The 12433-nt window shown below is 54.8% G+C and overlaps 1 protein-coding gene across 6 annotated transcripts in view; it reads left to right on the top strand.

Moving 5' to 3' along the window:
• TSPAN9 (tetraspanin 9) overlaps positions 1-12433 on the top strand; it is a 204299-nt gene that overhangs the window by 110578 nt on the left and 81288 nt on the right. For 5 of the 6 annotated variants that reach the window (XM_037846280.1, XM_037846281.1, XM_037846282.1 and 2 more), the window contains one exon: positions 6941-7020. In XM_037846280.1, coding sequence (XP_037702208.1) covers positions 6958-7020 — 63 coding nt within the window. In that variant the 5' untranslated portion in view covers positions 6941-6957. Of the gene's footprint in view, positions 1-6128; positions 7021-12433 lie in introns of those variants that run through there. The other variant, XM_037846279.1, reaches the window with a different exon arrangement.

The following is a 12433-nucleotide window of genomic DNA, read 5'->3' as shown; positions in this document are numbered from 1 at the left end:
TGCAATCACACCTCTTTCTGGTCCTGGAGCTATGTTTTTAGTACCTCTGTTTCCTCTGTGCTAAGCTAGCTGGCTGTTCCAAAGCATCATCAAAGCGTGCTCTGACCAGCTCATTCACCGTTACTCGTGGAGCCTGGACATATGGCCAAGGGTCTGTGCACAGTCCACTCTCAGGGGTGGCCTCTGACGAGGGCTGACTACAGCCAGGAGGCAGCTCTGCTCTGGGGCTTTGGGGCATGGCCCACAGCACTAGGGGTTTGCATGAACTCACCAGTCACTCCAAGCTGGAGGCAGAGCTGCTCCTGCCCAGCACAGTCCTTAGAGCCTCTCTAAAAGGAGTGGCTCACCCAAATGGGTAGGGATCCGAAGCAGCTTTGTCCTTTGTTTTGCTCCTCTCTCATCTTCTCTTCTTTTCTACCTCTTCTCTTTCCCAACTCTTCCTCCGAGATGACCTTCTGGACCCCTACATTTGTTTGTCCATTTATCCCTCCATTCCAGGTTGTACACTGTGTGCTGGGGATATAGCTGTGAGCTGAACAGTCAAGCCCATGGCACTTATGCTGTTTTCTGGAGCTGGGCATTTAAATTTCCTGGGCTCTATAGTCAGTCTCTGAGGCCCTCAGATAGCCAGCTGGAAACCAGGAACAATTCCATAGATTTCTGCCTTGGGTTGCGTCCTTTGGTTAGTGAACTTGGGGTGCTCAGCCTGTCCTTGGGGAGAGCTCCAGGTTTAGGTGTGGTGGTCTCCTTTTCCCCTCTACCCACCTCCACTTTCTGAGCACCTGCTGTCGCTGGGATGGTCAGTGTGCCAGGTAACGGGGGGTGATGAGACACGGCCCCTGCCTCCCTTCCAGAAGCCCAGGGACCGGAGCAGCGGTAGATGGGCAAACTCAAATGGCAGCCTGAACAAAGAGCTTGTGTGTGTGTGTGTGGGGGGGGGGTCACAGGAGGGAGGAGAGGAGCAGACCTCCTTTCCAGCTCTCCAGATAAGGAGGTGCCCACTGACCTTGGTAGGCTGTTCTGAGCAGTTCATCCTTCCATCTGATGGTGAACCTTTACACTGCAGACAGCCTATTTTTTTTTTTTACTCACTGGTCTCAGAAACTAAACAGATAAACCAAAACCCAGGCTACCTTTTGTTCTGTTACACCCTGACCCTTTCAGTGTCATTGCTGCTGCCCTTCCTAGGCCACATAATATGCTAGCCATTTAATTTCCATAGTCTACAGGAGAGCTGCCCCTGCCTCTGGACCACCCCCCACCTGCTGACTAGGGAATTTTCCTGCAGACATCCAAGGATGTGGCCCCTTGCCATGGGTCCCTCTCCATCCTCCTCCTCTTTTGCCATGATCTGTAAATGGTTTGCTTAGCATTTAAAGCATTTTCTCATCTCAACCAATTAGAGCTTTTTCTGACCTCAGTTTTGGAGTTTAACAAACATTCTCCTGCAGTGGCCATCCATCTCACACGGCGTTCCTTCGGATGGCGAGTACCACTTTGCATCTAACCTAAGTTCCAGGTGAGGCTGCTTGTCTGATTGAGGCACAGGAGACCTTGGGAGCTGCATGCCTTGTCATAGACAGACAAACTCCGTGCAGGTCAGAAAGGGTGTCTGTGTTGGCCCATCAGCTCTGACTGTGAGTGAGAGACCCAAGACTTGAGTTTTTTTTCTCAGTGCAAACTGGGGACACTCAGGGCAGGCAGACCAAGCTTGGCCTTGACTCGGAAGCCCACATGTCCCCAGCTGCCAGTCAGGAGAGATGCTGTATGTTGACTTCATGCATTCACTTCTCTTCCTCTCCTCTGGGAATTCTGCACTTGCTTCACGTTTTACGTTGTTAAAAAAAGAAAAGAGAGAGAGAGAGAGAAAGAGAAGGAGGGAGGAAGGGAGTGAGAGCAGCTCTGTTGTGTTCACATGCTCAGACACCCCTCCAGGGCAGCCTCTACCTTTCAGCTCTCCTGGGCATGTCCAGTGATTGAAAACCAGGAGGATCACGAGAGGTGGCTTCTTAGATCACATTGTCTCTCTGAGGTTCCTTCTGCACCCCAAATCCATGGAAGAGAGGCAACTACAGCCGCTGGTCTTCTCACCTCTCCCCCACCCTGCTGCCAGGCCCACCTTCCTCAGGCACTAGGTTTTGTTCTGTGGCCCAACTGCCTGGAAGGCTCCAGAGTGAGGTCCAGACTTTTTGTGTCACATAAGGTCTCTCAAAATAGCTCCAGTTGACTCCCATTCCCCCTGATCAGTAGGGCCATCTCCTCACTTTCTCCCCACTGTGTCTTACCCCCACGCCTTCCTGGGATGCCCTCCTTCCCTTCTTCCTGTGCAGACCCACTGCAGAGAGCTCTTCTCCAATGACAGGCCTATGGAATAGCTCTTTGCTTGTTGCACTGCTCGTGCTCTAGATACGGTCTTGGAGCAGGGGTAGAAGATTGGGAGATCCTCCAGGCCCACGGCCATGCCTCACTCATCTCTGTATCTTTCATGGTCCTTACTCAGTGTCCCACCCATAATATAGAATCTATTAGGAGTGATGGTTTGCTGCAGTGAGAAGGACTTGAGGCCATCTCCCCAGCGATTTACCCTTGCTGGTGATCCATCCAGAGGCACTGCTCCCTTTTGCCCCTTAGACAGGATCCTTTTATAATGACATGCCACCTCAGGTTCTGTGCCGGCTGAATGTATTGTGTCCCCCAAACGCCATTATCTTTGATGTAATCTTGTGTAGGCAGATGTTATCAGTGTTGATTAGATTTCTTTGAGTGTTTCTTTGGAATGTGCCCCACCCAGCTGTGCGTGATGACTCTGATTGGATAATTTCCACGGAGGTGTTGCTCCGCCCATTTGGGGTGGGTCTAAGTTGAATCACTGGAGCCATATAAATGAGCTGACAGGCAGAGGGAACTCAGTGCAGCTGTGAGCGACGTTTTGCAGAGGAGCTACAGCCAAGAGGGACACTTTGAAGAAAGCACAGGAGCTGCAGATGAGAGACAGTTTGAAGACAGCCGTTGAAAGCAGACTCTTGCTCTGGAGAAGCTGAGAGAGGACAAACATCCCAAGTGCGACTAAGAGTGACGTTTTTGAGGAACTGCAGCCTAGAGAGAAACGTCCTGGGAGAAAGCCATTTTGAAACCAGAACTTTGGAGCAGATGCCAGCCACATGCCTTCCCAGTTAACAGAGGTTTTCTGGACACCCATTGGCCATCCTCTAGTGAAGGTACCCTATTGCTGATGTGTTACCTTGGACACTTTGTGGCCTTAAAACTGTAACTGTGTAACCAAATAAACCCCCTTTATAAAAGCCAGTCCATTTCTGCTGTTTGCATTCCAGCAGCATTAGCAAACTAGAACAGGTTCCCTGTTGTGCTTTTAAATTGTCTGTTAGACTGGAAGGTTCCCAAGGGCAGGAACTATGTCTGGAGCCCAAGAGTGTAACGAACATGGACTTTGAAGTCACACACAGTTGGGGTCAAGTCCTGGCTCCACAACTTCCTAACCGTGTGACCCTGGAGAAGTTCCTTGCTTTCTCTAAGCATCAGTTTCCCTCTCTGTAAAATGGGAATGATGATCATACCTATGTCATTGGGACATCATGAGGATTAAATGAATTCCTGCATATAAAGCTTGGTGCCTGGTATATGACGAGGACTTATAAATCTGAAAATCTGAGTTGCTTGTGTTATCCTGATATTGGCTACCTGGGTACCCCAATGGGCCTTTCCTGCAGCTTTGGTAATGGATGATGAGTGGTACTCCTTTGACTCCCTTTTGACAGTGTGACCAGGAGGGGTAGCACATGACATTGGACAGCCTCTTCTCTCCCCTGCCAGTGGCCCAGGCTCCCAGACTTCCAGCTGGGTTGCTAAGGAGGTGGTTAGTCACATCAATTCATTTACAATCAGAAATGAAGGTGGAGTGATCCAGGGACAATGGAGATACTGTCTTGACTGGACACAGTGCGAGTTGGGGAGAAGTGAGAGTGGAGAAAGGAGGGAGCCAGCCTGGGAGGGTCCCTGCTGAGGCCAGTAGCCCATCTGAGAATACTGCTAGCAGCACTGTATGTTTGTTTGGGGCTTATGATCTCACAGATGCCAGCTCACTTTATCCTCACATCTCTAGGAGGAAGGGTCTATTAATCCCCATTTTCAAGAAGAGGAAATGGAAGCTCAGAAAGGCAAAGTACCTGGCCCTTGATCACACAGCTAAAAGGCAAAGAGTGTAAAACAGTCCAGCTGGTAAATGATCTCTCCTTGTCTGCATCAAAGAAGGAATGTGAGAGTGAAGTGGCAGCCGGGAACCCCTTGGGAGCCACCCGGGGTTGAAGCTGCAGAGGACAAAAGGCGTTAGCCACTGCAGTCAGGCGGTCATGGAGTTCTGTCGGGACCTGGCCAGACATCTGCCCCTTCATCTGGAGGCAGCAGCCACAGGACCGCCGTGCCCAAACAGGAGAGAAGAAAATGCTGGTGGCCACGGTTCACACTGTGTTTATGGGCTGGGCTCCCCAACTGAGTTGAGAAGGGGCTCAGAATAGTCAAACTACTGCAGGCTCCTTTAAAGAAAGTGAGCTGCCCCCAGAATCTGAGAGCTCTCACTCCCGGGAGGCAGGCTTGTCTTGGAGCTGGTGAGGGTGCTGGACCCCCAGCACGGTGTCCCTGCACCAGCCCTGGGATGAGGCTCTTGTTGCCCCCCTGGTTGGATTTAACATCCCCTTCCTAAACAGACATAGGCAGGTGTGGTAGCTCCGTCCCACATACCCAATCGTCCAGCCTTGGCGAAGAATGTCCTCTTGTCTCCCTGACTAGACTGTGTGGACCTGAAGGGCAGGGAGCAGCACATCTTACATTTGCTTCCTCAAGGGCCTGGACCGTGCTCAGCGCATAGCAGATGTGGAATAAATGTCAGATAAATCCTGGGAAGGCATTTCACACCCACATCCCAGGTCAGGCATGAATTCTACCCAGCCATCCTTTACTGAGCGCCTCCCAAAGCCAGTCCCAGGTGCTGGGGATACAGACCTAGCCCCTGCTCTCGGGTGCTCCCAGCACTCTTGCTGAGTGATAGGGATGGTGGCAGAAAAGAGAGTTGGGATCCCTGCTGGACGAGTCGTCTAATCTTCATCATATGTCTGCAAATCGTGGTGGCCCCAGGTCGGCAATGCAGACTTCTGCACGAGGGCAAGGGAGGCCGGCCAGCGGCGGTTGTTTACTGTAGGATGAAGGGCTGCTCCTGGATGTTCCCAAGACTCAAGCAAGAGCGTTCTTCCTTCTACTTCCCTGGCGCGCCCCTTCATGCACTCCTCGCGGGAGACCACCCCGGTCTGTGGCCAAGATGACTCCTACCTCTCACCCTTAGCAAAGGCAGAACGCGGAGCAGGCAGGTGGGGCTCCCACTTCGGCCACTCACCCCTCCCCGCCTGGCCGGGGTCCCAGCCGGAGCTGTGTACCACTCCGGCACGCGGGGGTGGGGTATCGCGCAGCTGCAGGAACCTCGCCGAGACGCGTGTGTGTGTGCGCGCGCGTGCGCACGGAGCAGGGGGGAGGGCCGCGCACGCACCGCAGAGGCCCCAAGAGCTTTTCCCACACCTCGCACCTTCCCTAAGGTCTCTTCTCCCTGCGTGCCCGAACAGACCCACGTGTGCAAAAGCGTGGTGTGTGTGCGTGGGTGTGTATGTATAGCCGGGAGACCGTGCACCCCGGGACGGACAGGCCCCCGTGTGCATGGGGGGTTGGCGGCCAGCATGACAGTGGCCGCGCTCCCTTTCCCCCCAATCCTCCCCAAGCCTTTCCTCTGGCTTCCTTCGCGTCGTTGGTACCTCCAGCCGCCCGCCGTCCCCTTTCCTCTGGTTAAAGAGACTGGCGCCTTCCGATGAAGGTTCTGATTCACCACAGCTACAGAGCCCTTGACATTTAGCGCGGGTTCGCGGCGCACTGGTATAGGCACACGGCAGAACGCTAATCCTATTAAAGATATGGTGTCATTGGGGAGGGGGGTGGCTCCCCCACCGGGGCCAGGCAGACCGCGCGCCCATTGGTCGAATGCAAAGCAGGGGGCGGGGCCCAGGGCCCGGGAGGGGGCCCGGGGCGATTTCGGAGTCCGGAGTCGGGGCTGGGATTTCACCGGGAAAGCCCAGCGGTTGCTGCTGCGGCGGATCCCTCGGCATTGCCCGCCGCTCCCCGGGCAGCCCAGGGCCGGCGAGCCGCTCCTCAAAGTCGCCGAGCGCGAGGAGGCGGAGCGCCCGCAAAGTGATCGGGCTCCGCGCCGGGGGTGGGCAGGGAGAGGTGTGCCCGGGGAGCCTGGATTCCGCCGTCCTCTGCCTCGCGTGGAACGGCCGGTGCACAGGGGGGCGAGCTGACGCCTCAGAAAGAGAAATAAAAATGCAGCCTCCCCAAAGACGCTAAGTTACGCAGTCGAGCCAGTGCCCCGAGAGCGTCCGCCGGCGCGCGGAGAACCTCGCCGCGCCGCGCCGCAGAGCCCTCCGGGCCGGCCGGCTAGGAGCGGGGCGCCATCCTAGAGGCAGCGGCCCCTGGGCACAGGTTTCGGCCTGGAGTGCGTCCCGGTACGGAGAGGGGGCGTGCAAGGCTCCGCCGGCCCTCCCGCAGCCCGCGCCCAACTGGGGCGCCCCATCCGTCCTACTCCGGGAGCGATGCCCCCCGTCCCTCGGGGCCCCCGGGAACGCCGCGAGCATGGAGAAGTCGAGTAGTGAGGATTCTTCGATCCACCGGAGTCCATCTTTGGACAGCAAGGACTCGGACTTTGCCAAGCCGTCCAGCTCGGGCCGCCCGTTCGGCCGCGGCTTCACGGCCGGCGCCTTCTACGGCACCGCGGGCTCCCGGGGCCAGAGCCGCGCCGAGGCCGGCGTTAAGACCGACAAGTACAATGCACCCAAAGGCAGCAAGTACGTGGTGTTTTACCTGGACCTGTCCTTTGTTTTCCTCCTAGAATTTAAGAAGTGCAACATGGCCCGGGGCTGCCTCTGCTGCTTGAAGTACATGATGTTCCTCTTCAATCTAATATTTTGGGTAAGTCCTTCCGTTTATCTCTCCCTTTGCTTTCGTCTTCTTGTTACCTACGGTAGCATTATCCCGTCTCCCTCTTCCGTGCTGCATTGCTCTGCTCTCTGCACAATGGTAAGTGGGTTTTATGGGTATCGGTTTCTTCCGTCTTTCATGCATCTCTCTCTGCCTTTCTCCTTCTCCTTGGTGGCTGAATGGAGTCTTCAACTTGCCTGTCTTCCAGGAGAGACTTGCCCATTCTTAGGTAACTAGCAAAGTTTGCCACTACCTCCTTCCCTTATAAGAAAGCTCATGCTAGAAATGCCTTCTGGTAACCTGCAGAAATGGGTATGGAGACAGAATTTTTAACAGTTTTTGTGACCCCGGGTTGAAGACAGACACAAATAAAGGTGGTTTTCTGAGTAAAGAATACACAAGGAACAATCTGTGGGAGTGGGGTGGGGGGTGGGGATGGAGGAGTAGAGGCTACATCTTGTCACTCCTTTCAGTGAATCCCAGAAAAAGGAGGGGGAGCCCCTCTCCCAAGCCAAGTGACTGGCTGGCTAGCCCTCAGATATGCCTCCAAGTTGGGGCTTGTGTGGGAAAGGAGGGCTGTGAGTGGGATACTGCTGTCCGGTGGCCCCTTGGCTGCTTTGGAGGGATTGCAGTGGGCTGAGCAGGGAGTGGGCTGGCCAGGCACTCCTGCTGTGGCATGCCAGCCCTCCAGGCTCCAGGAGCCCCAGGGACTGGAAGGGGAAAAGGGAGAAGATGGGGTTGTCCCTGTCTTTGGCGAGAGATTATTTCCCGGAGAAGGTATCAAGCGTGGGACAGTTCCAAATTGTTCTCTGCCCTCAGTGTGATTCTGGAGGCTGTGAGTATGTGGGTGTGTGCATGCATGCATGTGTGTGTGTACACACATGTGTAAGAAATACTAGTTCAGCAAATTTGAAAACTTCTTAAGTTCATATCTAATTGTTCCTTCACTCCAACTGCTGCCCCTCCTTTCTTCACCAGAGCCCAGATACGGTCAGATAGACAGCGCAGATATTTGGCTTGCCTCAGGCTTGGTCCAGCTGCCTGCGGGAGGTGTTTAGCTAGCTGCCCATGGTCCGGGAAGCACTGGGGGGAGGGAGAAAGTCATCTAGAGTGCAGTTGGCCAGAAGTGGTTGTGCTTTGGTGTTCAGCTTTTGGGTGGAGTGACCCACTTTCACTGAAATAACTTTTTTAGGTGTGTAGGTGGGTGGGGTGGCTTTTCTCACCAAGGGGAAAGCTCAGGACTGGGAGGGAAGAAGGCTGGACCCAAGTCTTGGTTCTGCATCAGTTTCCTGTGTGACTTGGGACGAGTTGCTCTATCCCTCCAGGCCTGGATTTCCTTTCCAGCCCAGTTGGGGGAGGGGAGCAGTTGTGATGGTCCCATTCAGTGTCCTCACCTCATTAATTATGGGACGTCTTGGAACTGGGAGAGGAGGTGCCTGAGTGCTGCCTTACCTTCTCTCTGGGGAGGAAAGCCCCCTTCCCCACCTGGGGCATGGGCCGCTGCTTCTCTTCCAAGGAACCCAGTGTGAGATGGTGACAGTTGGATTCCCCCAGATGTCTCCACGGGTTGGGACCCTCCAGCCACTGCTATTGGGAAGTTAACCTTATGGAAACTGGGGTAGAGATATGCTGGTTCTTTTTTTGGGTGGTGAGAACCATCTGGAATGTCAAGAATGACTTTGTAGCCTCCCTATGGGCAAGTGCTTCCTGTGTCTTTGACTCATCGGCCGCATCTGTGTCAGCTGGGTACTTCTCTGGTGTCTTTGGATGTACTTGAATGCTGTCCTTTCCATTGTTCACCATCCCCCTCTCTGTCCTTTTTCATAGTCCCAACCAACTGTTCTGCTTTGTCCCACTCTGCATGTGTTAACACTCAGTAGAAAGAACCCGTCCCGGTGAGCTCCCACTGGGCACTGCTCCTTCCCATCCCCGCCGCGCCACCTGCTGGCCTGAGTCAGTGTAACTGCTTGCGGCTCCTTTCTGCTCTAGATGTTTCCAACTTGGTTTGGGATCCTTCTCAGGCTGGTGCCGTGGTCTCCATCCTGCACTCATTATATGTTTGTCAATGAATGAATGGAAGGCCAGAGTTGTAAATCCTCACCGTGTTATTCTGTGGTATGAGTTCCCAAGTTCCGCCTCATAGGGAAGAGAAGGCAGTTATCAAACTTACCTCTGAGTAAAGCTCACTTTGTACCTTCCAGTGGGGGGAACAAGTAGCTCCTTTCCATCTTCCCTTAAAAGCCTGGGAGAGGTTAATGTACTAGTCAGAGGAATGCCCTTCCTTAACACGCTTCGCTGAAAGAATTTGCTGCCCCTTCCTAATTAGAAGGCACATAAGACCACTGTCTTACCAGGCAAGGAGTCCAGTGATCTCCTAGGCTCTGACTTTTCTGATTACTTAATATTTTCAGAACTCCCATGGTATTCCAAGAGCTGGACAAAATTGAGTCTCAAAGGCTCCCTCTTATTATTCTTGTAGTGAATGAACTAATGAAAGAAGACATAGACCTTAGGAAAGATGGACGATTGTGCAAAAGAGAAATGGGTTTGTATGAGAGAGAGTGTTTGGTGCGGTGCTTATTGGGAGTTGAAAGAGCAGCTGTGGCAGAATGTTAGCCCGGATTTAGGGGTAGTGGATCACTGTGCTCCACCCAAATAAAGACTTCCTGTGGGCAGGTGCCAGGTCCTGCTGGGGGAGAAGGGGCAGAGGACAGAGCCAAAGGAAAGAGAAGGGGCAAACGTGTGTGTCTGGGGGTGGTGGTGGTGGTGGGGGTGACGAGGTAAGAATCCCCAGGAGACCTCTGCCACTTTCCAGTCCACACAGGGAGGGGAACGAAAGGAGGGGATGAAGAGGCATGCAGGGCTGTAAAGAGGTTCGGTGGCAGAGTCCTGGCATCTGGGATCCACGGCGTTTATTAGGAATTATATAGCCATCACTTTTTCTACTCTCATGGCTCAGATCCCAAAAAGAGTCTTTTCTAAGGCATTGGAGTTGAGCCCGAGGCCGGTGATCAATAAATAGAGAACTTCCCATAATCCCGGACTCTACCTGGTGGTTCTCCAAACCACCACTGCCGCCACACCCCCTCCGTCTCCTCTGAGTCCGTCTGGGAGGATTCCCAGCGTGGAGGGGGAAGTACAGCTGCCCTGCACTGCGGACCTGAGCCAACCTGAGAGCCCCTGGTTCTTTGCCACTGGGCAGGGCGGGTAGGGGATTCGTGTTGGAGAGGGCCTGGGAGATGTCACTGGGGGCAGGATGGGAGGTAGCTCCGTGGCTGGCACCACTCCTCCTTACTAAGAAGAGGGCAGGTGCCCTATAGGCTGCTGAGCGTCTGCCTGCTGGTGGGTCTGTGTTTACTCCTGGTACCATCAGCCTCAGCCATTCGGTACTAGCCGTATTGGTACCCCAGTACGCTGGGAGAGTTGGGGGCACCCCAGAAGGCAGCATTTCTGAGGGTCTGATACAGAAGAGGAGTTAGAGAGGGGAGTCATTGGTCATCCCCCATGTTCGTCATCTTCATCCTCAGGGCCAAAGAGAGTGCTGGCCTCTTGGTGCAGAGGGGACAGGAAGTTTGGAGTGGAACAAAAATTTCCGCATCTGAGGGTCTTCTCCATTGGTTGTCAAACCCACCCCGAGGTGCTTGTCCCAGCAGTGGAAACCATTCGGGGCATTTCCCTCAGTCAGCCCCACCCCTGAGTCCTCCTGGGGGCACCTGGTGGAGTAATCTAGGGAGAGAGGGAACCTGTGCCCCTCCAGGGCTACAAAAGAGGCTTGTAGCTTTTAGCTCTGAGTAGGGATGGGCTGGAGAGGGAGCCTCTGAGAGCTGGGGCCTGGGTCCCCCCTTTGGGACAGCACATCGTGACGCGTACCCACCCCCAATCCAGCTTGTGTCAGTGTGGAGGGGTAGGGGTAGGGGTAGGGCTGGGGTGGCCGGCATAATTGCCACTCAGGGAAAATGGTCACTTCTCCAGCTTGCCAGCAGAGCTGTCCCATCACTTTAAATCCTGGCTGGCAGAGTAGTGACATTCTGGCCCCATTGGAAAGTCTATTCCATGTGGATCGCGCACTTAATAAAGGCCAATTAGCCGGAGAGGCTGTGCTCAGCTTGCCGGCTGGAGCAGGGGCAGGGGTGGCAGGGCTGCCGTGGGCAGGGTGCTGGGTGGGGCCTGATTAACCTCCCCTCGGTGGGTCAGGCCCTGGCTGCCCAGCCCGTCAGACTGCTCACTACCCCCACCCCCACCCCCATGTGTGCAGGCTGCTTGGGGAAGGCTCTCCAGCCAAGTTTGGGGAACATGTTTGGGATCTGTGGCTCCTCCCTTGATCCTTGGAGCCCCAACCTGGGGTCTCTGAACAATCAGCATTTGGCAGCTTGGTATGTCATAAGGAGTCCGTGGGGGCTTCTGTCGGGGAACGAGGGACTGGTCTGAACAGGGAGCCTGTGTTCAGACCTGGCCTCACCTGGCCAAACCTGGCCTCACCTGGCCTCTCCAAACAGAGGCAGAGGCACAGGCTAACCTGGTGGCAAGAGGCATTCCAGGGCTTCCCGAGTGCTCAGACTGTTTGCCATCGTGGGTCCTGCCTTCCCAGAGGGCTGTTATGAGTAGACCTTCGGGGTGGGTCGGGCCCGTGGCCTTACTGGGGGACAGGGGGGCAGATGAAGGGGCAAATGCTCTGAGATCCCCAGAACATGGCCACCAGGGGAATAGCAGCTCTGTGTTCACTTCCTTTCTGAAGCATTAAAAATTAAACTTCCTTGTCTTTAATATCTATTTTTAAATCATGTCAGAGCCAGCACTTGTGTCAGTCAAGAGGGGGTGGGGGAGAAGAGGGTGGAGAAGAGGAAGTCCCAGCAGAAGTGGGGTGAGCGGCTGTCTCCACCTCGAGGACACAGCCAATGCCATCTTGGGCTCCCCCTGAGTGGGGAGGCCTTGCCCTGCCCTCGCCCTGCTCCTGCCTCCCTCCGTGGCTGAACTTGGTGCCCTTGGCTGAACTTGGTGACCAGCTCTGTGGCCCCAGGCCCTCTGTGGCTTACTAGGGTGTTGGGGATCTGACTGAGTCCATTCACTCACTCCACAACTATTTACTGAATGCCCGCTGTGTGCACAGGAGCTCCAGTTGCTCCAGATCAGTTTTCCTGTGCCAGGAAGTGGTGGGATCGAGAGGTCATTTGGCTCGTGCTCCCGAGCACTGGAACATCGGGCTGCCGAGGGTGGGGTTAGAGCAGGGGGCATCTCCCCATCCCCGGCCTTCAAGGGAGGGACAGCCCAGGCCTGGGGCCAGCATCCTGGAGGCCCAGCTTGACTTGTCCTTCTCTCCCAGCCCCACGTGGAGGCCATCCGACTCTCCCCTCTAAATGTTTGCTCTAACCAGAAGTAAAGGGGAGGAAAAACCAGCCTGTATTGC

Source organism: Choloepus didactylus, chromosome 8, assembly GCF_015220235.1.
Source record: "Choloepus didactylus isolate mChoDid1 chromosome 8, mChoDid1.pri, whole genome shotgun sequence".
Lineage (NCBI taxonomy): Eukaryota > Metazoa > Chordata > Mammalia > Pilosa > Megalonychidae > Choloepus > Choloepus didactylus.
This window is presented reverse-complemented; position numbering and strand designations above follow the sequence as displayed.